Below are 25,532 nucleotides of genomic sequence, written 5' to 3'. Positions count from 1 at the left end.
TAAACAATCACTTGCCCCATGTAGCAAGTAATTATCCAAAACCCTGAACCATATGTCATTTCTCTTGCTGTCTGTATAGGCCTATTTCATGGGAAAACATGAATAGGTCTGAATAAATAGTAAAACTATCCTTAAAAAAGAATGTGGCTATGTTTCCACATGAAATGTAGCCTAATGAAACATGAATTTCACATGTGCTATTGGCTATTACGCTACATTTTACATGTAAATGCCCAAAACCACGTGCGCTAAAATGTGAACTCATCAAACGTAAATGGCTTTCACTTCTGTTTTTTTTTAAATATTTTTTAGCATTATTATTATTATTATTAGTAGTAGTAGTAGTAGTAGTAGTAGCAGTAGTGGTAGTTGTAGTATAATATTAGCGTCATTGGAGATGGGTGGAGACTGAGGTTGTTATTTTTTCAGCTTACCAATACCAATTTTCAAAGGTTTTCTCAGCTGACTTTATTTCACGTCGCTCCCTAGCTGCAGTTTATAATAATATAATAATATTTTATTCTCTTACAATATAATTTTGTCCTGTCCTGATTTTATGGAATAGGGCGGAACTTTAATGCTGACGGCTACAAAACAGACAGTCCGGACTTTACCTTTCAAACTCCAGTGCAAGACAAACGATCATGCCCAGTCAGACCTAAACAAGGCTTGAAGTATGCCCACTGTGGACGTACGACAGGTATTTTAATGACTCTTTCTTTAATAGAGAACTATCGCTGGCGTTTTACAATTGGCTGTTTTTACCTCAGCAGCAGATTGAACAGTTTGAAAATTGTAAAATACTCAGGAACGATAGCTGTTGCTAGCTGGAACGCTAGTTGTTTGGTGTCGTAACGTAAGCTAACAAGCTATATAGGGACGTTAGCTAGGCTATATGTGGCAAGTTAGCTAACATTAGATTTGGTGACTAACGCTAGGTTGCTGGTTGTGTGTTAGATACACGCGTGATAAGGGTATGCCTTTAGCTCGCGGAAGATGAAGATGTAATGTTAGAGGAAAAGGAGACTTCAGAAGCTTGTAAGCTAGCTTATGTTAACACCGTTCCATAACAAAGTCAGCTAACGTTAGGTAAGGTGGCTAACGTTACAGTTAGCCTTGAGCTGTTGGTTAACGTTACATTTGTGGGTACGCAGTCACCAGAATTACCCTTTATGTTATATTAATGATAGTTGTGGTAACACGAAAAGCATAGGTGTTTACGTTAATTTTCCCACGGGGGTCGGGTTTCAATTTAAAACTGTCAAAGTTCATTGCTAAAAGTCTGTTATCAGTTACCCTTAGCTTGCATTAGTAAGACAAGTCAGAAGTAACATCACAGTTTATCGTATCCGTAGGTTCAGCTTATTTAAGCAGGCACTGAGGTAAAATTGTGGCTGTCATGTATCTAGCTGCGAAGTTCTTCTACACTCTGCTCTGAATTAAATGTCCGATTGTGAAAGCTGATACCAGCTGCAGCCAATGATACTTTCTGCACAAAAAAAAATATAAACTCAACTAAAATAGCATGCTTCTGTTTCAAAGAAAGGACACTTAACAAAGTCAAAACTTTGGCAGATCGACTTGGCATACAATTTGTATCAAAAGTGTTTTGATACAAACTGTTTCCATATTAACTGAACTTGTCATCCCGCAGTTTTAGCATAAGTGAACCATGGAAAACTCGGGCAGGCCTTACCGGGCTAGGCAAGGCGGTTGGGAGAGGGGAGCTGGAGCAGACAAGGCAGAAAGCTGGAGGATCCAGGACCAGTGTCGAGGACAGAACTTCAGACCAGAGGGAGGTCAGCAGGGCAAGAAGAATCAGAGTGGGCCCTACCGGGCCAGCCCCAAGAAGGGAGCACTGGGACCTCTTAGCTACTCCCCTGGTGGATTCAGAGGTGGTCACAGCCCCTTGCAGAAGGACGATGTCCGTTGGTTCTCAGGTCCCGAGAGTACTGGTGAGAGTCGAGAAGATAAGTGGAGAGAGCGCTCGCAGCAGCAGCAGCAGCACTGGAGGAGAAGTAACCAGGGAGAGGGTCCAAAGGAGGACAGGGAGCAGGGGAACAGAGAGACCACAGATGGCAGTGCACATAAATCAGGTGAGCATTTCAAAATCGGATCTTGGGGAAAGAGTGGAATACTTTCAGTTTTCTCCCCAGCAAAAAAAATAAATCTGAGACAGTCTGCTTTAGGCAGTAATCTAACACCTTTTAAAACAGGGTTCATCATAATTCTTTATTACCCCACAACTCTGATTTTTGATCACAGTGATGTATATATGCCGTTTATTAAATTTTAGCTTGAGTGTGAGTGTAAGAACTGGCTATACTTTATCACACATTACTGATTAACATCTCCACAAAAACACAGACATTTGTGACTCATAGATTTCTTCCATCCAAAGGCAGAAGAAGGAGAAATAGAAACAAGAACAAAACTTTTGCTGAAGAAAACAGGGGCCTTGTGAACGAAGACTCCACACTATCAGCAAAAGAGCTGCACAGCCTACGGCAAGCAGAGAGGCGACTTAACAAAGATGAGATCTACTGCCTAAAGAAGGTACAGACTTTCATTGTGGTTGCACAGATGTACATCTTTGAGTATATTTGCTTTGAAAACTCTATATTAGTTGTAAACCTGCTTCAGTATTTGATATTTTATGAGGAATAGCTGAGTTAAAAACATCCATAAAAGCATTGTTTTTTTTTGCAACTGTTGTCTGATGTCATTACTTTCCTCCTTTTAAATTGTTTCAGAGGTCCCACAGTAACCCCGGTGCACTGTACACTTGCGCTTTATGTGATGTTCTCTTGGAATCTGTGTCAGATGCTTACAGGCACATCAGAGACAAACGGCACAAGAAAAGGACAAGGGTCAGAAATTGTTTTATTATGCAAATCACCATTTGCATGATTACCGTAAACATTTGTGGACAGATGATCCTACTATACTGTCCTTGCCTCTAAGCATTAATATACAAATTTTTGCTTGTGTGTGCTTGTGTTTACAGGAGAGGCAAGAACAGGTGACACTGACTGAGATTCTGCCTCCAGGCCCAGAGCAGATCAGTGCAGTGAGTACTGCACTAGAGACGGTTGTCCGGGAACATGGGATGAATGACCAGGATGTTGAGAGGAGACAGTGTGTAGTCTCCATAATGCAAGAACTACTTGTATCCGTCCTGCCTGGTGAGTCATCTGAGGACAAAATATTTGTTTAGTGACAGAGACATGACCTAAATTCATCCTGATAGTGATACTGCTTTGTAGCAAACAGGCTTCTGGATGCTGCACTTTATATCATTTCATTTTTCTGTTAATCTGTCAGTAATTAATGGTAACATTTTTCCCTCTCTGTTTTGCTCATCTGTAGAGATCAAACTCAGGCTATATGGATCATCTTGCACTAAGTTTGGATTTAAGGATTCTGATGTCAACATTGACATTCAGTATCCACCTCACGTGAGTAGACCAGTGTGAGTTTGATTGTGTGAATACTGTTTTAAGATACAGTTCACATTTTATTGTGATTTGTGGATGCTTTATTTGAAAGGCACGCCACATTCATATGCCTTTTTCTGTATTGTATTTATGTTGTATAAAGGATTTGAAATGGAATGTATTCACAGATGCATCAGCCAGACGTCTTGTTGTTGGTCAAGGAGAGCCTCTCTGAGAGCCGTGAGTCACCTCTTATTCATATAACTGCAAAATTTTTCCTCGTGAAGATATTCTGCCATAGGAAAGTCAGTAAGGTGCTAGGCTGTCATGGAAGTCTTAAATTTAGCATGACGTGTTTGTCTTCAGCTCTCTTTGTTGACCTGGAAGCTGATTTTCATGCCAGGGTGCCTGTTGTCATCTGCAAAGAGAAAAAGAGGTGGGTATCTCCAATATGTTCACAGTTCACTACCTTATTTGCAAGTCAAATTGATGAATCAAATTCTGTGATTTAGATGAATTCTGAAGTCATGATCTTTAAGATATTAAGGTTGACCATAATTGAATAAAATTAAAATGTTACCAGAATGGAATTTAGCACATGGAGAGAGAGAGAGAAAAAAACTGCTCATAAGAGGGTTCAACAGTTTTGTTTTTTTCTCAACAGTGGCCTGATCTGCAGAGTGAGTGCAGGGAATGAAAACGCATTCCAGACCACCTCCTATCTCTCTGCTCTAGCAAGTCAGGAGCATCTCCTCCTCCCACTGGTTTTGGGACTCAGACAATGGGCCCGGGTAGGTTTCCAGTTGAGACCCCAATCTGTTGCTCCCATTAGCCAGGCAACTGAGAAAAGAGGTTCAAAATGCCTCTTTTTTTTTTTTTAAACATCACATTTTGTTTTTAACGTGTTCTTTCTGGCTTAGATCTGTGAGATTGACCGTGCAGAGGAAGGTGGGCTGCCACCATATGTCTTCGCCCTCATGGTCATCTACTTTTTACAAAAGCGCAAAGAGCCTCTCTTGCCTACTTACCTGAACCAAGAGGTGCGTGTTTCTTTTCATCTTGGCCCTGAAATTAGATATACATATATATACATATATATATATATATGTATATTTCAGTGGAAACTAATCTAATCATCTTATTTTTAGATTAAGGTGTTTTCACTCAGCAGGTTGTCAGACTTCAACCTCATGCATACAGAGGATGGATATTTACATTGGGCTTACACCCCTTCCTCCAGAGAATCATCACAGCCAGCAGAGGGCTCCTCTATAAAGGGCAAGGTAATCATAAAGACGCAAATGTTTTTGTTTTTTTGTTGGGTTTTTTTTATGAGTATTTTGGTTTCTTTTTTGACAGTTTGCAGTATTCATTTTATATACTTGAGGATGAGATGCCTTCGTTAGACACAGAAACACAGAACCTGAAGAACAAAAAGTGTAATTGTCCAAATACTTATGGTCTGGGCTGTATGTGTTGCATGATGTGTTTTCGTGCAGGTTCCGCTGGTGTTTCAGAGCCCTCACCCACCAGTGGAAGTTGGGCTTCTCTGGGTTGAAATGCTTCGCTTCTACTCACTGGAGTTCAACATGGCTGACAATGTAATAAGTGTGCGGACCAGTGCTGTCCTCTCCCGAGAGATCAAAGACTGGCCAAAGAAACGCATCGCTGTGGAAGGTTAGAGGCTTTGTAATGTGTAGTGTGAATTTTGAAAGTTTTTGCTTTTGGGCACTGTAAAAATCACACAGATGCTTTCATGCATTGGTGTTTTTGTAAGTGAAAATGATCTCAGGGAAAATCCATGTAATTGTCACTCATTTCTTGGTCAGTTTTGACTAGCATTGTTTTTACGATAGTAATGCCCAGGTTGAAACAAACAAGCTCCAGTGTAATGGAATGCCACTTTTGCTACTCACTTGATGTTGTCAGTGGCATTTGGGGATGTTGTTGATAGGCTGTGGCACTGAAATTCTACCCAACCCTAGATTTGTTTATATATGTCTGCTAGCATTTTAAAGGATGAACATAATCTACATGTTTGTAGTATACATAGAGTTCGATTACTCTTTACTTGTACATAGTTTATCTCTAACTAATGTCTATGTTTCTGTGTTCAGATCCATTTGCTGTGAAGAGAAATGTTGCCCGCACAGTGAACAGCCAGCAAATGTACGAGTACATCCTCCACTGCCTCAAAACCACATACAAGTACTTTGCACTGCCACTCAACACATCAGCTGCTAATCATAAGACAGAAGCACGACGTGGACCTGTGGCCCAGGGGGCCAATGCTAAGGCTTTAAATGAAGAGATTTTGTCAGATTTCAGTCAGCTCACCGTTCAGTCACAGCATGCAAGCCAACTTAAAGCTGTAGAAAATGGTCCTGAAGACTCTGACTGCATTATTGAGGAAGAAGAGGAGGTTGAAGAATACAGTGACTCAGAGGAAGAAAGAGAGAAAGAAAAGGTGGATGTGGGCAAAAGTAGTCTCTCGGAGGATGAGGAGGAGCAGGATGAGGATGTAGATACTGATGGGGATGCACATGCCAGGCAACACTTGGACAGCTTCACCACAGAGGATGAGGAGATTTTCGCAGTGGATGAGATTTCAGGGGAGGAGCTTTTGTCTGATGAGGAGGGTCCAGATCTGGACACACCTGGTTCAGTGGATGAGGAGGAGGAGGAGGAAGAGGTCGAGCTGGCACCTTTCAGTCTGTCACCTCCACCTTTAGAGGATGCAGTTAAAGATGAGGTCCCAGAAAATAAAAACCAAAAACAGAGCAGACTTTATGAGTTCACCAGGCAAGCTTTCACTCGAGGAAAAGTAAGTTTTTCACTTTACATACAGTATTTATGAATGACTCTCTGGAAAGCAAGGTTCTTAATCTTAATGTGTAAGACAACAAAAAACATAAAAGCTAATTTCAAACTTAAGTGAACATTTTTTAAAGCTGTGTGATAATCAACTACCAGGTGACTGATAGTTAAACTACTACACGACACTGTGGAAAATAAGCTTGTGTCCATCATGTCAGTTGAACTCCTTTCAATGTCTCTTAGTCACACATGGTCGTGTGCAGCTTGTGCAAGCGTGATGGACATCTGAAAAAAGACTGCCCAGAAGATTTCAAGAAAGTGCAGCTGGACCCTTTGCCCCCAATAACACCAGAGTTTCTCAGTGTCCTTGACAAAGTCTGCGAGCAGTGCTACAGTGAGTATCATGTGATTACAAGTATTTTTTTCGGATTCTCATCCTAAATACCCGTGAGATTTGCAAGTGGTCTAAGTTGGATTTAGCGAACTCCCTTAATTGCACAACCTTGTGTAAAGTGCTAATTTCAACTTGATCAGTGCCACCTGCTCAGAAGTAGTTGGACATTGCAGGATTGCTTAAAGCACAATGGTTCATGTTGGTTCAATGTGTGTTCACCAGCCAAATCTGAGTATTGGTCCGTTTTCTTTTTAGTTGACTTTGCCCCAGATGAACTGGAAGTGGGTGTGAGAGAGCACATCCTCCAAGACCTGGAGACATTTGTCAGACGACAGTTTACTGGTGACGTAAACCACCATATTCACTATTTAGCATCTTCAGTTTTTCCAGACATAAACTAGCATGATAATGCATTTTTTTGATTTCCCCATTAACTACAAGATGTAGAACAGAGAGCATATATAGGATGAAACTCACAGATGTTTTTTGATGTGCAGGAGCTCGGCTACAACTATTTGGATCATCTAAAAATGGCTTTGGCTTCAGGCAGAGTGACCTAGACATTTGTATGGTGTTGGAGGGACAGGAGACCATAGATGTAAGTAGTGCTGCTCAGTTATCCAGAATCACTATTATTCACCATTAGTTTAGTCAATATTGAGATCATGATTATTTAACACAATTGCACATTTACCTTGGAAACACCATACATTTATATACACATAAATAAACTCAGCTGAGTTGTAGTGCACTTCCACAGCCTACTGAAAATTGCTAAACTTATATAAAAATAAATTAGATGAAATATTTATTGTTTAGTCATAGATGATGCAATTGAATTTCAGAGGATTAGACAAATTGGTTATTGCTGACACCAAATTGTTGACACCACTGTGAAACAAATCTTACACATTATTTGTTGTTGTCCCTCGTCAGACTTGAAAACCGATGCGATTTCCAAACAACTGTATTGGTTTTACCTTTCTTGCTGATCAGAGGCTCTCTGTCTGTCATCATGGCTTGAGCTGATTTTTTTTTTTTCTGCAGGATATTGACTGCATCAATATCATAGAAAGCCTGGCAAGATTGCTAAAGAAACACCCAGGTAAGGCATAGTAGACCTGGATTACTGGCACTTCTTGTGTTATTTTTTTTTTTTCCATTGGTTGTTCATCAGGATCAGCCAACAAAAAACATCAGTGTAACACTGATGACTGACCTGTCTCCTCATCTGCACCCCGTCACCAGGTCTGAAGAACATCCTACCCATCACTACGGCTAAAGTACCCATTGTGAAGTTCTACCATGTTCGCACTGGCCTGGAGGGAGACATCAGCCTCTACAACACACTGGTAGGGCTCATTCTCCCTCACCTGAGACAAGAGTCAGTGTAAAAACATTTAATCATTTAAAATTTGCTTTTTCTTTTTTTCTAAATTTTCCTTTTCAGGCCCTGCACAACACACGCCTGCTAGCTTCATATGCTGCCATTGACAGGAGAGTGAAGATCCTCTGTTATGTCATGAAGGTTTTCGCCAAGGTGAATATTCTTTCAACATTTGCAGCCAAGGCGTCATTGCAATGTGTGAAGCCTTGATGTTTTTGTAGTATTATATTGTTTGGTCATTTTCTTCTGTGTTACTGTATCATCACCATATTTATTTTCGACCCATTACAGATGTGTGACATTGGCGATGCCTCTCGTGGCAGCCTTTCATCCTACGCTTACACGCTCATGGTGCTGTTCTTCCTTCAGCAGAGAAACCCACCAGTTATCCCTGTGCTGCAAGAGGTACAAATGACATGTTTGTAAAAAGGTTCAAACTGGCTTTTAAATTTTTCATTCAAATTAAGGTTTGTGGAAGACGCCAATTTGAATAAACCACCTTAGTTTTTGAATGATACTAAATACCTAAGTAGTGTTGCCTTGGAATAATTTTATGGTAAGCAAACTAAGATTGACATAACTGCGGGCCATTTCAGAGCTATAAAGATTAAATTATTAGTCACACAGTTTTGCTCTTTTGATGTTGAGTTATTGTGAAACATCTCACTATCTAGACTTACCATATTATATTCCTAAGCTTACAATTATCTCAATTGTGTATGTTAATGATTGCAAACTTTTCTGACTTCACTGAAATGTTTGTTGCAGATCTATGATGGAAAGAAAAAACCAGAAGTGCTAGTTGATGGCTGGAATGTGTACTTCTTTGACGACTTAAAAACACTAGTAAGTATTAGTGTGAGCGTCCCCTGTAAACGTTTTTGTGAATAAGCATGTCACACTGTGTCTTAATAACACGTCAATCTTGCCTTCGTCCACCTGCAGCCTAGCAGTTGGCCACAGTATGGGAAGAACGCTGAGACGGTGGGGGAGCTGTGGCTCGGCCTGCTCCGCTTTTATACAGAAGACTTTGACTTCAGAGAGCACGTAGTCTGTATCCGTCAGCAATGCCGCCTCACCACCTTCAACAAACAGTGGACATCCAAATACATTGTCATTGAAGGTCAGCATGTGTGACAGTCTCAGGGTCCAGACTAGATATTGTTATGAATGAGTTTTATTGTTTGAGAGTTTGCTGTATTGAAATGACTGTGTGTGGCTGTTTGTCAGTATTTCTGATTGTTAAGCTGTGTTACTTTCTCCTCTGTGTCCATATTACAGATCCATTTGACCTGAATCATAACTTGGGTGCCGGTCTGTCCAGGAAAAGTATGATTGTTACTTCTTTTCTGTCTCTGGTTTATCTGTCTTCTGCTGTCCTTTGTTTTTCTCTTTTCAAAATCTATTTTCTTGTCTTGTCCCATCCAAAGTGACTAACTTCATCATGAAGGCGTTCATCAACGGCAGAACAGTGTTTGGCACACCCATCAAAACCTTACCTGCCATCTGCCCGAGTCCAATGGTAAGTATTTGCTGTCTAAACACCATATTTGCATATTGTGGTGCTATTATCTAAGCACTGACACTGTGATTTGTCCCCATCTGTCCCAGGAGTATTTCTTTGATCCTGAAGTTCTCACTGAGGGAGAAGTGGCTCCCAATGACCGCTGCTGCCGAATCTGTGGCAAAATCGGCCACTTCATGAAAGACTGCCCCATGCGTAAGAAGTAGGTATAGTCAGTGTTAACTTGCACATAAATGTCTACCCTCACCATATGTCAAGCCGCAGGATTACATAATTATTGTGGACAATTTTGCCCCAGGTCCAAACATAGAAGGGACTCAGAGAAAAGGCCAGAGTACATGAGAGACAAAATGGATACATCAGAGGACACCAGGGATCAGGTCAGACACAAGAGCGAGAACTGGAGGAAGAGAGATGCACTGGAAATGCGCTGCTGCTACCTGTGTGGATCTACTGCCCACATCAAGAAGGACTGCCAGCTATACAGAAGCCCTGCAGGTTCATACAAAGTTTGGATTCACATTTTAATTAAATGTTTTTTCATTTGCGCTTCTGAGCCCTTCCAAGACATATTTCTTAACTGTATAGTAGAACTGACCGTTTAGTAGAACTGGCCGTTTAGTTTCCTGTACTTCTTATTGCATCAGAAATATAAAGTTCAGGAAGTTATGATGCATTAATGTAACTCATAAAATAGATGGGAAAAGTCAGTTGCTTTCTTTTAAACTTTCATTTTTCATTTGGCAGGTAATGTGAAGATGGAGAGCTTTACCTACTCCTCTTCAGCCCACCTGAGGAATTTGAGAGAAAAGGAGAAACAGGTATGATCTCAGTCACTGAAAAATATTCCTTGAAATTGGTAGACAGCTTTGAACACTGCTACACCTGTGCCCTCATTTACCTTACTTTTTCAGGGTTCACCTGTACAAGAAGAAAAGAAGAAGAGAAAGCAACAAAATGTGATATTAGGTCCACAAGCAGGTATGTAGAGTTAAACTTTCACAATGAGGTTTTTTTTTTTTTTGTTTTTTGTTTTTTTTTTTGACTACTCGTCATAGTCATTGTGTAGCTAATTTAACATTGAATTTAACTGAAAAGGTTTTTTTTTGTTTTTAAATTACTTTGTAAAATATAGGAAGAAATTAATATAAAATATCCCACCTCACTTACTAACACACATTTTTACATCAAGCTCTGCCTTCAGCGTACATTGTCAGCCACTGTATGAACAGGTTTTTTTTTTGCATGCCAAACCCCAACATCTTGTTTGAACCAAGAATATGTTTATAATTTGTGGAGACAATGTGCACTGTATACTCTCTACATAGGGCGTAGCCTTAGTAAAAACTGTTGATGGTGTTTTTTGGGGTGGGGGGTTTGCGAATTTTTTTAGAGCTGGTGAGGAGAGAAACTGAGAGCAAGGCTAAAGCTTAGCATTTTGCTCTTGTTTTTATCTGTTGGTTGAGTTACCATACTTATAACATGAAACAATTTTGTTCAAAGATGAGACAATGTGGTCTGTTTACCCTGATCATTTAGCCTGATAAGACAGGTGCATTTTTACATTATAAAAATGACCGTGTAGGTTAAAAATATTTTGGAATGAATGTTGACAGTTGTATTCTGGTTTGTTTCAGGTAGTTTAGCCTGCCGAAATTTGGGTCGCTCTGGTCAGAGGAAGAGTCCAGTGGAATGAGCAGCAGCTGTGGCTACCCAAACCACAAGGGTCTACTCTTGTCCAGGCAGAAAGAAAGTCCAGAAACCCATAAATCTGTATGGGACTGTTGGGCAAATGGGAGCCCATTAAAAGCCAAAGCCAGGACGCCTTGACTTGAAGCCAAATAGGGCCTTTTTATGTGTTGTTTTCTCTCCCCTAAAGTGCTCCTCCTCAGAGGAGCTTTTTTTAAAGCTTTCATTTTAACAAGACAAGCCATTATGCATGCACCTCGTGTTTGTTTACCTACACTGCCAGCCAAGTTTTTTTTTTTTTAAATACACATTACATTTCAAGCAGTGTCATTGCAGATTCAGTGTGAAATTGCTCAAATTAGAAAATGTAAGTAATTGAGAAGTGTCTATTATATGACTGATTCTGATTTCCTAGATCTTGATCACCACAACAAGGTATCTTTTGCAGACAACACACCATATATTTGTCTTGTAATTGATGCTAACACTTCTTGACTCTGTATAGGCTCAACAGTCCTCACAAGTAAGATCTAGTGCTTGTAAACACTGCTTCAGCTGTACGACAAATGGACACGACGGTGGTATGGTATTTGTCTGCTACTTAAAGTGACTTGAGGTCAGTTAAGAGTCATCGAGATTAAGGCCATTTCAAATTAAACTAGAAACTCACTCATCAGTTCACTTATTCCTTATTTTCTTATAGTAAGGTTTAAGGTTTTTAATTATCCAATCATCTTTGAGAGTTAACCAACCAATTTTTTTTTTTTTAATGGAATTTATTTTTAAATCTTGTTTAATTTGTTATCTGCACTGATGCCCAGCAGTCTGTCTCTCCCTCAGCTTTGAAAGCAGCCCTCTGTGCAGTATGTCTCTGTGTGTTTTTGTGTCTCTGTGTTAGAGAAAACACCCTGTAGTTATTTTTTTCAGGGTCATGGTTTTATTTTTTTAAGACTGCTGATCCACTCCTGTTTCATGGATACATACTGCCCCTCAATTGCCTGTAAGTGTGAATGGAAGGGAAAATTGTGTTAAAACTGTACTTCCTCTGCTAACCCTGGCCTGCATGTGTCGCCACACATGCTAGGAAGTGTTGTAACTCTAAGAACACAAAGTTGAGAAGGTCTTCTGCTTACACAGTGGTTAAGGTTTTAAAAAAAAAAACAATAAAGTGGACTAGCTGATGGCATACACTGCTGCAAATGCTGTGTTCACTCGTAAACTAGAGGTAATCTCAGTTCAGTGAAGAGATAAGTATATTTATTTTCCACAGAGGCTTCATTTTGTAGTAATGGTGCCACAGATTGGTAGCTGCACTGTGAGGGTCCACGCCCTTGTATTATGTTGCTGCTAAGTTAATGTCTCAAAGACCTGCTTATCATTCAACTTTGAATATGGACTGTCTGGCTTTGTTGTTGTCCTAATATGGCTAAATTTTATTAAAAAAAATTATGGTATTGTAATGGAATTTCTCATTTTAAAGTAGCTTTGTTTTAATGCCAGCCTTATTGCGTTTCTTTTGTTGTTCTCAAATGGGAGGTTTAGTTTGTTATTCAGGAACCCCAGTCCTGCCAGGAAAGGTTGGCTTGCAATCCAAGTTGTGTCTCAGTATTCATTAAACTGATATCAAATCCTGGTGTGGAATATGTCCTTGAAGAAGTTTTGTTTGTTCATTTTGTTTTGCTTTTCAAAACTGTGTATACTCTTCATGGCACATTACACACTTAAAGACCTTTAGGTGTGTTCTTGGCAGTGTAAGTGGCATTAGTGAGGTGTGACAAAGCTGAAATTATCGATAGATGAACTATTTTTCTCTTTGTCTTTCACACATTTATAGCTAGCCAGTAAAAACAACTGTAGAATGAATATAGTGTTGTACTAGAAAACGAACTCAATGGATTACACATTATTAACCACCTGAATAATAATTTCTAGTGTTAGTCCACCCTGGTCACTGAATGTTGTTTTATAAAAACCTTTTGAAGAAGACTTGTATGCCACTCTAAATATTGGACAGTAGAGCATGGAATTTCAGTGTTGACTCTGGGAATCTACAGTTTGTTTTTGTTTATTTCTTTCTTTTTGTTAGAATTATGCTGCTTTCATAATACTACAGGGCGGTTACACAACAGGAGTTGTGAACGTCTTCGTGGTGCTTTAAATCCGTGAGCCGATTGGCTGTCGCGCCCGTTGGTCATATCATCAGCCAATAATTGAACAGGCAGTTCATTTGGGGCGGGTTCCAAGTTTTCTCACGCCTGCGCAAGTCAATGTTGTGATTTTAGCTGCAGCAACATGTCTGCCTCCGTGGTGCGAGCAACCGTCCGAGCGGTCAACAAAAGGAAGATGGTCGCCACAAGAGCCGCTCTGACACTGGTAAGTGGTAAACTGTGGTTGATCTGATATAGAGCCGTTTTCTACCCGGTCAGTATGCGATAATTCAGGACGTATTAACACCAGCGACCGTTGGCCAACGTTACGTGATCCGAAGTTAGCTAAGCTAGCTAACTATCGGTGGCTTGAACGTTAAAGGCAGAAAAACTTTCCCGAAACATTTCACTTTTGACCGTGTGGGTGAGTTTGTGTTACCTGGGGTACACACTAACGCGGTTCTACAAATATGACATGAGATCGTAAAATCATAATGGGTCAGGGCTTAACCAGATGTTCGCGTTATTCCCAGGCAAGGCAACGATTGATTGCTAAACTAATCTAAGTAAGTTATGCTAAGTTAAGCTAAGTATGTGCCACCAGCTCTTCTGTTCGTCAACAGCAATCGTTAGCAGAATATTAGCAATTCACAGAAGTATAACTTCAAAGATTAATCGATTAATTACTTGAGAGAAAATGAATCGACAACTAGTTATATTTCAGTCATTTTTCAAATAAAAATGCCAGATTTCTTCTGTTTACAGCTTCTCAGGTATGAGGATTGTCTGATTTGCTTTTTTCCCCCGTTTTAATTACTTTATTGATCCCTCCTGGGGGAAATTACTCTCTGCATTTTACCCACACCAAGTGAACGAAACACACATACAAGCATGCGCATGCACTGGAGACGCTGGGGCAGGGGGCTGCCCAGTGGGGTGGATCGGTCGCAGAGGCAGGGGAGGCGCGTCTCCTTCATCACCACCGTAGACGTTTTTTTGCGCTTGGTCGAGAGATCGAACCCACGACCCTCCGATCTCAGGCCGGTCCAAAGTCCAAACACGCACTCTTAACTTGTTAAGAGTGTTGTTTTGGACAATAACTGGACAAATTTAGACATCACTGTGAATTCAAAAGGCTTATTTTACAGACTGAACAATTACTCTGCAAATTAATCTTAAATAGCTGCAGCCCTGTTTAATAGGAGGAAGCATACCAGAAAAATAATCAGTAATTAGTGGAGAAGTACTCAGTGGGATATTAGTGTAAATTAAACACACTCTGAGTGTAGCAAGCTGCCAGTGCAGAGTCATGGTTTGTTGTTATGGGTGGGATGATGGTGAATATCAGCCTGACAAGCTCTGCTAGCAGTGCTGTTTAAAGATAATGTGTTTGTATGGTGGTCTGAGCTGATAACAGTAGTGCGCTCAAGTCTCTCAAAACTAAGGCAACTGCAGGCGATGTTCTGTTAAAGAGTTATGTTGTGGTTTTTCTTTACCGGGATAAAGGCCATTGATAAACATAAATGTTACCAAATGTGATATAATTTAACAGCTTAATGTAAGAATAATAATAATAATACTAATGATAATTATTAGAAACTCTCAATGCAACGATATAACGCTGGGGTTATTCTTCACCCGTGTGCATATTCCGGTTAAAGAATACGGGGGACTCCGATGACGTTTTCTAAGCGTTTTAATAATGAACAGTCAGGTACACTCGTAGCCGAGCCAGAGAACCAGGAGGAAAAAAAAACACACTGAGCTTACCCCTTATTTTCTCTTCAAAAACTCTCTCTCGCCCAGACATAGCTGTCCCCTAACAGCCTGATCTAATAACACGTGAACTAAAAATGCCTGACCAAATATCACAACTGGAATCAAATCATAAACAAATCCTAACATACTCTAGTAATATGTATAGTCTATTAGGGAATTTAGAACAGCCGCCCCCTAAATAGCATAGCTATTTAGAAACAAACATAAATTCCCACAACAGTCCTTTAAACAGGATTATCTTCAGGAAGAGCTGGCAGCTGGACCAGTCGCGCCACCGGTCTCAAGTAAGTCTTCTTGCCAACTCTAACCTCAGCTGTTCTGATGCACCCATCGTCACTTGCATTCAGCTGCACCACCCTTCCAATTGGCCAATGAGCACGTGGAAGCTGGGGGTCAACAATCATCACAACTGAGTCCAGAGGGAGACGATCTGTGTGTTGTCGCCACCTCTGGCGTGTCTGAAGAGTAGGTAAGTAGTTCCTGATGAACTGTTTCCAGAAGTGGTCAGTCATCATCTGGCAATGACGCCAGCGCCTCCTGTTTAGGGTGTCGGCAGCATAAGTGACTTGGGGAAGAGAAGCATCACGCCGCCCCATCAACAACATACTGGGCGTCACTGGGTCTGGATCGGCCAAGTCCGAGGATACGTATCCTAGAGGCTTGGCATTGAGGATGCCTTCCACCTCAATGAGAAGTGTGAGCAGAACCTCTTCTTGGAGTGCTTGCGTACCTATGACTGCTTGCAGGGACTTCTTAACTGATCGAATCTCTCGCTCCCAGGCGCCTCCGAAGTGGGGAGATGCTGGTGGGTTAAAACAGAACTTAATCTGTTTTTCTGCTAGTACCTCCTGCAGCTGTGACTCCATTGCTGCAAAGGCCTCCTTCAGCTCCTTATCGGCCCCTCTGAAGTTGGTCCCCTGGTCTGAAAGGACCTCAAAAGGGGTACCTCTACGTGCAATGAACCGCCTTAGTGCTAGGAGGAAGGCATCAGTGTCAAGGCTGGTGAGCAGATCCAGATGTATGCATCGCGTTGTCATGCATTTAAAGACGATTCCCCAGCGCTTTTCACTACGCCTCCCAGCCTTGACCATGTACGGCCCGAAGCAGTCCACGCCAGTAGAGTAGAATGGGGGCTTGAGCAGCCGCAGGCGAGCCGATGGCAAATCTGCCATTCTTGGCACTACTGGCTTTCCTCTCCACTTCATGCAACCAGTACAGGCTCGCTGATACTTCTTAATAGCCTGCCGTCCCCGCAGAATCCAGTAATGACGCCTCATCTCCGCAAACACCCTGTCAGGCCCGGGGTGGTGTAATTGGGCGTCTGTGTCCTTAATGAGGAGTTTGGTGGTTGCGTGGTAGGGATCCAACACTATCGGGTGAATGCCAGCGGGGTCAGAACTGTCAAGGCGGCGCAGGCGTCCCCCAACCCGCATAAGGCCCATGTCGGGGTCTAACTCTGGAGCGAGCGTACTCAGCCTACTGCTGGGGGGTACTGGTTTGCCTACTTTGAGGCATCTAACTTCTTCAGAGAAGCAGTCTGCTTGGCTGTTCCTTAACAGATGAAGTTCTGCATCTCGAAAACTACAGAGAGGCGATGCAGGGTCAGCTGCCGCCCCATGAAGAGACTGCTGCGTAGCCTTTACCAGTTCCCTCCAGCTGCTGAACTGGGTGATGTCTGGCATCTTGAGTGGTGAGCTCGTCTGTGTGAGGCCACAAAACACACTCTGCTTTAACTCACTACTGTCTTCAGGCCCCGCAGTGCCAGGACCTGATGGCCATTCATCCAGCGGGCGTCGTAGGAATGCTGGTCCCTGGATCCAACGACTTGATGGGGTTAACTCAGCTAAAGCCTTGCCGCGTGTGAGATCGTCGGCTGGATTATTAGTGGTATCCACGTACCTCCAGGTGTGTGCAGCAGTCAACTCTTGGATCTCAGAAACTCGGGTTCCCACAAAGACCTTAAACCTGCATGATGGAGATGTCAGCCAGGTAAGAACTGTTGTGGAGTCAGTCCATAAGATGGTCTGGGAGATACACAAGGTGAGCTCTTTGTGAATGAGGGAGGACAGCTGGGCTCCTGTCAGCGCTGCACAGAGCTCTAACCGTGGCATTGACTGCTGACGTTTTGGGGCCACCCTGGACCTTGCCATGACAAATGAGACATGAGTCTTATCATCACTTGTGGAGGTGAGGTATGCTACTGACCCATATGCTTGCTCTGAGGAGTCACAGAAGACGTGAAGAGTGTACTCGGTGGTATCAGTAGCAGACTCCAATGGTGCATAGGTTCGAGGGATGGAGATATTGGCTAGCTCGGGGAGCTCCCTCTCCCAGCTAGACCAGGCCTGAAGAATGTCAGGAGGGAGGTTCGGATCGTCCCAGCTCCTCTTCTTTGCCCACAGTTTCTGGACCAGAACCTTGGCCCGAGTAGTGTACGGGATAATGATCCCAAGCGGATCATACTGGCGGGCGAGCACCTTATATATGTAGCGCATAGTGGGGGTCTCACTCTCTGGAGGCTTTGGCTTGTAACTGAGCTGATCAGTCGGACAATGCCACAGCAGGCCGAGAGCTGGCTCCTGTGGATCGTTGCTCTTCTCGGTGAGCCACAGCTCTGTGCTCTCAGATCTGGCAGTGGAAGGTAAATGGGAGACAACTGATGGAGAATTACTCGCCCACTGACGGACCTCGAAGCCTCCTGAAGCCAGGCACTGTCGCATTTTGTCCACAAGCAGCTTGGCTGACTCAGCCGTTGACAGACTCTGAAGACAATTGTCCACGTAAAAGGACTGTTCGACAGACTGCAGGACGTCCTCATTCCCTGGAGCATTCTCTTTGACATGTCTTTGGAGAGCAAATGTTGCACAGCATGGGCTGCTTGTGGTACCGAATGGCAAGACTTGCCATTGGTAGACATCAGGCTGTTTTTCTCTTTGCAGATTCCTCCAAACAAACCTCAGTAACGGCTGGTCCTCGGGTAGAAGCTGAACCTGGTGGAACATGGCTCGGATGTCTCCGCTGATGGCAACAGCATGCTGGCGGAACCGCAGCAGGACCCCGATGAGAGATGGTCCAAGGGTTGGACCAGGAAGCAGCTGCTCATTGAGAGAGAGACCGCCATGTTTAAAGGAGCAGTCGAACACCAGGCGATGTTTCCCATTGTGATAGACGAGATGATGGGGAATGAACCATGATTCGCTGGAGTTCATTACCTCTTCCTCCTGGAGCTTGGTGACACACCCGCCATCAATAAGTTTCTGGATCTCTGCTTCAAACACCTTGGCCTTGATAGGGTCTTTCAGCAGCTGCCTCTCTGTGCTGCGTAGCTTTGGCATAACTGCTTCAACATTTGCCTTAAGCAGTGGTGCACCCTTCACCCGGAGCAGAGGTGTCGCATAGCGGTGTATGTCACCAACCTTCACCTTCTTGGTACGTGCTTCCAAAATGTGCACTGCCTCCTGGTCCAGGCGGGACCGCACTGCTAACCGCTCACTACGGAATGGAAGCACGTCAAGCTGCCAGAGGCGTTCGACGTGTTGGTAGATATCATCTGGTGCTGGCTTGAAGGTGGTGTAATAGCATGAAGCACTGGAGGATTGTGAACCATCTGGACCCTGTAGCGTCCAGCCAAGTGCGGTGTGAATGGCTACAGGTCCTCCCTTTGGACCAAACCTGACTGGTTCAGTGGCAGTGATCAGGTGAGTATGATCCGCACCAATAAGCAGCAGTGGTTGTACTTTACTGAAGCCCTGTATTTGCAACCCCTTCAGGTGATGGTAGCGTCTCTGAAGCGCAGCGATTGGGTAGGACTGCTCTGTCAGGGTGAGTCGACCCGCTGTGTAGGCTCTCTCGACCAGATGTCGTTCTGATGGTGTTGCCGGAGAGGCGACATGAAAATCCACTGATGCTCCAGTGAGGTGAATGACATCCTGGCGAACAGTCCGCAGGTTGAGGGATTCAGCTCTGCCTCTGAGCCCCAGGTCACGGACGGCAGCTGGCAGAATTATGGTGCGTTCAGCCCCATCGTCGAGGATTGCATAGGTCTGCAGTGATTTGGCTCCATGACTGATGATGATTGGCACCACCTTGAGATATACTTTCCCTCCTCCCATAGAGCTAGCAGCAGAGCTGTAGTCCTTTGGTGTTATGAGATAGACACGGGGACCTGGTCCAGCAACATCATGCAGCACTCTCAAGTGAACCTCTTGACACTCGCTACATGGTTTCTTTAAGGTGCAGCTCTCTTGGTCGTGGTTAGTGCGGCCGCAGTTCCGACAGCGCTTGCCATCTACTATCCACTTCTCAATATCCTGTGTTGAGCGTTGAGTAATGTCTGGACACTGTGACAAATAGTGCTCTGTACTCTTGCAAAAAATACACATTCTCTTAAACCTTTGTTGTTTAAATGCTTGTCGTGGCATTTCTGCAGGTCTGGACTGGTCAGCGCCATGGTACACAGAGACAGGCTGAGTCCGAGGTCGAGGATTAGGGATGGGTTTGTCTCTCTTGGTAGGCTGTGCTCCTTCAGCTCGATAGCGTTGCGCCATTTTTGCAGACAGTCTCTGAGCCTCCGCCTTCACCTTGAGCCACTCTGCAAGGTCTCTGAGGTTGTATGGGTTTAGGCTGCTGGTGCTAAGGCGGCCTCGAACTTGCAGATGTTCCACAAAGTTGTCTCTCATGTGTCTGGGGAGTTTACTAAGTAGCCGGTCAACATGGCCAGTAGACATAATTTCTGTCCCATTTGGTCCCTCTAATGAAGTCAGCATTCCTACCAGTAGATCAACGTTGAGGGCGAAGCTCTGAAAGCCCTTTGGGTCCCCTGGTTTGAGATCGGGAGAGTTCAGGATGGCTGCAATCTCACTTTGTGCCAACTGGTGTGGCTGTCCGTACTGCCTCTGTAAAGCTTGCATGGCGGCTGTGTAGGGTTGTACATAATGCCTGCATGACTGAGCTATTAACTTTGCTTCATCCAAGACCAACTGTTCCATAAGCACACGGTATTTATAATGTTCAGAAAGTTCTGTATGTGGATCGAGCAGGTGGTCCAAGGCCATTTTTAGGTCAGCAAATTCTCTCTCACTGTCATGTACCAGCTTAGGCAGTTCAGGTACTGGAACCGGCTGCTTGGGGAACTGGATGGTGTATGGTACCTGCAGTGATGTGTAGTGGGACTGGGGGCTGGACTCACTACGGAGAGCTGCTGTGGGCTGATGCGGGGTGAAAGTCGGTTGTGCAGGCACTAGTTGATAAGCTGGCTGAGTTGAGGAGGCAAGTTGAGGCTGATACTGTTGCACATGGAGGTTCTGCGGTTGGGATGGTGGATATGGAACTGTTGTTATCTGGGCAGACTGATACACTGGTTGTGCAGACATGAGTGGAGGGTGTTGTGGCACTGATACAAAATTTACTGCTGCTGCAGGCATGGGTTGGTATTGAAGCTGTGCAGCGGGTGGCACTCTGCCGTGTGCATTGTTCACCGGCTGTATATACGGCTGGTTGAGCTGATAGCCAGATGTAATTGGCATCTGTGAACTTGCATAACTCACTGCTTGTGATGCTTGAGGAGTTGGCGGTAACATAGTCACCTGCAGGGTGGTGGGGGGAGGCTGCGTCCATGCAGTCGTCACAGTTGATGGCAGAGACCGAGTGAGTGTGTAGTCCTCTTGTCTACTACCCGATGTAGGAGTCAGTGTGGCTTGGAATTTTAGTACGGCAGAAGTGGAATGTGGCAGCATAGACAGTTGTGACTCATGTTGAAGTATGCTAGCTGATCTAAGCTGAAGGGTGGATGTTTGTGGCAGAGGGGTGCTGCTGTGGTTAGGAGAGCCTGACCAGGGTAACTGATATGGTGGGATGTTCACTTTGTGGTTAACTGGTGGCTGCTCGGACAGCACTGGAGAACTTGGGCTGCTTGGATAGCACTGTTCTGGGCTCATATAGCCTGCTAGCTGGCTAGGCGAATCTTTGCCGTGCATCGTCGTGCTCCACTCACTCATCATGCCGGCTGTTCCTCGTACGTAGAAACGATCGGGGATAGCGTGCGCACCGTGCGGCTGGTCCGCTATGTGCACAGACTCGGTCTGTAGGCTGAGTGACTGCAGCTGCTGTGCGCCGACGCTTTCTCTTCGGTCTCTGAAGTGGCCACCGCGAGGAATGAGGGACTGTGGCAGGCTAACTTGGTAGCTCTCTAGGTGAGTTGGAAGCTGTCGTTGTCTCACTCCGAGTCCGCAGCTTTCTATCTCTATTCTCGTCGGCGTGTCCATTTTGCCGTCACGAGTGAAGGATCCGGCTCGAAGGACCAATATTAGAAACTCTCAATGCAACGATATAACGCTGGGGTTATTCTTCACCCGTGTGCATATTCCGGTTAAAGAATACGGGGGACTCCGATGACGTTTTCTAAGCGTTTTAATAATGAACAGTCAGGTACACTCGTAGCCGAGCCAGAGAACCAGGAGGAAAAAAAAACACACTGAGCTTACCCCTTATTTTCTCTTCAAAAACTCTCTCTCGCCCAGACATAGCTGTCCCCTAACAGCCTGATCTAATAACACGTGAACTAAAAATGCCTGACCAAATATCACAACTGGAATCAAATCATAAACAAATCCTAACATACTCTAGTAATATGTATAGTCTATTAGGGAATTTAGAACAATAATGATAAAAAATACTTGATACAGAGTACATACTCTACAAGGAGCTACAAGTTTTGGACATTATCATTGGCACTTGATTTACAGTATAGTTATGAAACAGCTCCAGGCTGTGACACAGTTGGGATGTACTGTACATTTGGCAGCACAGTGGCACATAGGTGAACACACCAGCTTTAAGGGATTAGCACCATATGACAAGTGTAGTCTCCCAAACGCCTCCACAAGTAAGCCCAAACACTGAGTTCCCTCTTTTCTGCACCTACATCTACTCCCTTACAGGAGAAGCTACAGGGTTGCAGGTTATTTTATTATACTGTAGGTACTTGCTTATTTCAGGCAGGTTGGCGTGTTAGTCCCTACAGCAGAAACTTGTCACAGTGGGGAACGCAGTATCAAAATAACTGAAAGAATCCTAAGCCAGCACCACAGTCTGTTTCTATATTGTTATTCTTCTGTTCAGTGTGTTTGAAAAACTCACAGTTTTGCCAAAATACACAGCTTTTATCTGAATGTCATGTATATTGGAGCTGTCTGTAGTAACATTTTATCTTCTGTTCTCTTCTTTAGACTCCAGCAGCTGTGAACAAGGTTAGGTTGTTGTTGCAGAACAAGCCAGAATATGTGAGTAATTGATACGACAAACAAAAACTGAAACATCATATCATTGAGCACGCTGTGCTTCTCTACTTGTTATGTAACGGCAGCATGACGCTGTTTTGTTTTGAGTCTTCAATTTTCAATAAATTTGGTTGTTCTTCTCAAAAGAATTTATCTTCCTCTGCTTTGGGTTGTTAAAAAGTTAACTTTTAGCAATATTTAAAGTCTTTTTCTACCTTTTATCTTTACGGAATAGGTCATTGTTGATATAGGACCACACAATTAACTTTTTGTATGTCTGTCTGGTTCTTTCTAGATTGGCTTGAAGGTCGGAGTGAGAACACGTGGCTGTAATGGACTGACTTACACACTGGATTACACCAAGGAGAAAGACAAATCTGATGAGGAAGTGTTGCAGGATGGTAAATTACATGCTGTTGTTTTGTATTCCTTTATAGTGAAAGGTTTCGAATTATTTGGGTTATGAGGACATATGGACAAAGTTCAAATAGTTTTGTGAAGATTATTCACCGAATGCATTGCTGTGTGTCACTGTGAAGTTTTAATATTTTCAGATTATTTTCTGCTTTGTTTTTAGCAACATATAATCAAGCTTACAACATTCTGGCTGAGCACTGATGCCAATATAATTTGTGAGTAGTGACCCTTCTACTAACTCTTGCAGGCGTGAGGGTGTTCATAGAGAAGAAAGCTCAGCTAACCCTTTTGGGAACTGAGATGGACTTTGTGGAGACAAAGCTGTCCAGTGAATTTGTCTTCAACAATCCCAACATCAAGGGCACATGTGGCTGTGGTGAGAGCTTCAACATCTGAGCATCGTGGAGCCTGCATCCTCCCACACCATTCCTGCTCCAAACCTTGTCCCATCCATAAAGACTGAATGCTGAGGCGGAAGTAGGGCATAAAGAAATCTTTGAGATGTGGATGTGCCTCCTTTCCTTCCACTGCTCTTCCTGACGACCACACACATACATACACTCTTGGAGCATACATGTTCACGCTTAGAGGAAGGTTTAACCACAATCTGTGTAGTCAAAACCATCTCAGCATAATCAATTTTAGGTTCAGAAACCTCTGACTGTCGACAACTGCTTTTATTCATTCTGGGCTCTGCTTTTAAAAAAAATGGAATGACCTCAAAAACAAGGTGTTAATTTAGTGACTGTCTGCCATTTTACATGTATACGCACATTATTTTCCTGAATTAAGTCAACTCTCACCATGACCTGTATGCAGGAGGAAACAACAAAGCCCAAGGACATATTCACTAAAGCAGAGAGTTGATAAGGTGTAACTTGGTAAAGCTAAGAGGATGAACAATGAAACTATCCCTGAATTGACAGATGTTAAGGCCAGCATTACCTTGATGATCACACTGTAAGACAGTACACCATTATCCAGTGTCATGTACCGGCAGTATGCAAAAGTGGAGGAGTTTGAGTGTCTTGAAACTGCTTTATCAGTTTGTATAGTCTTTGAAAAGTTAAAATATATATTTATCTCTGTGTAAATATAAAGAATGTAAATCTCCCTTGAACCACACAAACGCACAAAAAAAAACGCACAAAACATGTATCCCTCACAGTGTACATGAGGTTTATGTTGGGTTTTTTTTTTTTGCTTGATCAAAGCCAGGAACTTGTGTTTGTATAGACTGTGCGCTCTTAAGATTTGTAACCTGTGCAATATGTCTGTGTATATAAGAAATAATAAATAGCTAAATCCATAGTCAGCATTTGTTATTTTTTAAAGTGTTTTGGGGTCATGGACAGGGAAAGCAAAGATGGAGATTCTGACAGCAGAGAGTCCTGTGGGCTTAAGGTAGTGGAAATAATACAATAATTATTGTTAGATTTACCAATAGTATTTAACAGGGCAGTTGTCAATTTGTTTCCACATTGTATTTTGAAACCATATAAACTATGACTTTTGTGGTGATGATAGTTATCTATTTAAAAAAAAACAAATTAGTAATTAAAAAAAACATTGAAATTGTTCAAATTGATTTTTGGGGGCAGTTTCGGGTAGAACAAGCAACTGAGCAATATTAACATTAATTTGGAATTAAGTGACAACATTTGCCACTTGATGTAGTAAAACTGAGCACAAAGACGATAAAATACTGTGTAGAACTGAGGAGAGCTGCAGAGTTAGGTGATAATTCTCTGTGGGTTCATCACTAAGCTACCCCTTCCACATTACGCATTTCCCTTGGATCCTTTGCTAATGTAAAAATGTTTATTAGTGCAGCTTTAAATGTATTGACCTTGGGAAGGTTACAGGTTTTAACCAACCCTGATGACTCTTAGTGAATAGTCACATTTTACCCACAGAACATGCTGCTTCCCTGTGAATCATCATCAGCATTTTCCTCCTGTAGGTTACTTCCTTTTGATTTTATTTTGTTTATGAAGTACAGGTACAGGGTATTTACATAGAATGTAAGGCCACGTGCAGCTCAAGGGAATACAATCAATCTGGATTCTTTTCATGATGTGTATGGTTCACAGAAGCAACTGTGAGTCACTGAAGGATGTGTTTTTTATTAGCACTTTTGAAAATGTGTTTGATTTCTGTGTAATTGTCAAACCCCTAAACTAGTGCTACTTTTCTCAGGTTTCAGAGTTATTAAGAGCTTTGGCTGAAAGGAAACCACCATCTCGTGACATGACACATATTGACCCTGGAAACATCGGACCCACCCTCTCCATCTTCAGCAATGAAGGTACAGGCACTGGTAACACCCATGGGACGTTTAGATCCAGAGCTGTCATCCCTGAAAATCTCAGCCAGTTGTCCACGTGTCACTTTAAAAGGTGGGATCACCTTAGTGAGCGCTTACCTGCCCCAGTCCATGTTCCTGTCTCCAGCACTGCAGTGTCGTCATATCAGGAAGGACAACTGCAACCTAGCTTTCCATTCTCAAATCCAGTCATCCTTGCTCACCTGGTGGAAAAGTCTAAGATGCTGCCCTGTGATTCATTGTTCTCTATTGGAGAACGGCTTAAAAAGCAAGAGATACATCCACACATCCTGGGTGTGCAGGCTTGGACCAAACAGCTGTCCTGTCCACAGTGGAT

At 43.0% G+C, this 25,532-nt stretch overlaps 2 protein-coding genes across 2 annotated transcripts; both read left to right on the top strand.

Moving 5' to 3' along the window:
• Positions 1-538: 538 nt before the first annotated feature.
• On the top strand, positions 539-12,892 carry tut7 (terminal uridylyl transferase 7). Its single transcript, XM_041042588.1, has 29 exons — positions 539-700; positions 1,655-2,096; positions 2,402-2,556; positions 2,754-2,870; positions 3,008-3,185; positions 3,370-3,458; positions 3,626-3,677; positions 3,804-3,873; positions 4,102-4,228; positions 4,358-4,477; positions 4,586-4,720; positions 4,937-5,114; positions 5,555-6,261; positions 6,498-6,648; positions 6,904-6,990; positions 7,146-7,246; positions 7,696-7,753; positions 7,897-8,000; positions 8,099-8,188; positions 8,327-8,440; positions 8,804-8,881; positions 8,981-9,158; positions 9,317-9,364; positions 9,466-9,557; positions 9,647-9,762; positions 9,859-10,058; positions 10,308-10,381; positions 10,475-10,541; positions 11,198-12,892. The coding sequence occupies exons 2-29, from the start codon at positions 1,673-1,675 to the stop codon at positions 11,254-11,256; spliced, it is 3,969 nt and encodes a 1,322-aa protein (XP_040898522.1). The 5' UTR covers positions 539-700; positions 1,655-1,672; the 3' UTR covers positions 11,257-12,892.
• Positions 12,893-13,521: 629 nt separating this feature from the next.
• Positions 13,522-24,180, top strand: isca1 (iron-sulfur cluster assembly 1). Its single transcript, XM_041043269.1, has 4 exons — positions 13,522-13,622; positions 22,402-22,455; positions 22,748-22,853; positions 23,117-24,180. The coding sequence occupies exons 1-4, from the start codon at positions 13,542-13,544 to the stop codon at positions 23,263-23,265; spliced, it is 390 nt and encodes a 129-aa protein (XP_040899203.1). The 5' UTR covers positions 13,522-13,541; the 3' UTR covers positions 23,266-24,180.
• Positions 24,181-25,532: the final 1,352 nt, after the last annotated feature.

The sequence above is a fragment of the Toxotes jaculatrix genome, chromosome 7 (genome assembly GCF_017976425.1).
Source record: "Toxotes jaculatrix isolate fToxJac2 chromosome 7, fToxJac2.pri, whole genome shotgun sequence".
NCBI lineage: Eukaryota > Metazoa > Chordata > Actinopteri > Toxotidae > Toxotes > Toxotes jaculatrix.
This window is presented reverse-complemented; position numbering and strand designations above follow the sequence as displayed.

Bases quoted from the DNA above. Each gene is read 5' to 3' on its own strand.
- tut7 (XM_041042588.1), top strand. From the start codon at position 1,673: ATGGAAAACTCGGGCAGGCCTTACCGGGCTAGGCAAGGCGGTTGGGAG. The intron at 2,871-3,007 runs GTCAGAAATTGT...TTGTGTTTACAG, and splicing joins GGCACAAGAAAAGGACAAGG to GAGAGGCAAGAACAGGTGAC. The intron at 9,558-9,646 runs GTAAGTATTTGC...CATCTGTCCCAG, and splicing joins CCATCTGCCCGAGTCCAATG to GAGTATTTCTTTGATCCTGA.
- isca1 (XM_041043269.1), top strand. From the start codon at position 13,542: ATGTCTGCCTCCGTGGTGCGAGCAACCGTCCGAGCGGTCAACAAAAGG. The intron at 13,623-22,401 runs GTAAGTGGTAAA...TCTCTTCTTTAG, and splicing joins CAAGAGCCGCTCTGACACTG to ACTCCAGCAGCTGTGAACAA. The intron at 22,854-23,116 runs GTAAATTACATG...TAACTCTTGCAG, and splicing joins TGAGGAAGTGTTGCAGGATG to GCGTGAGGGTGTTCATAGAG.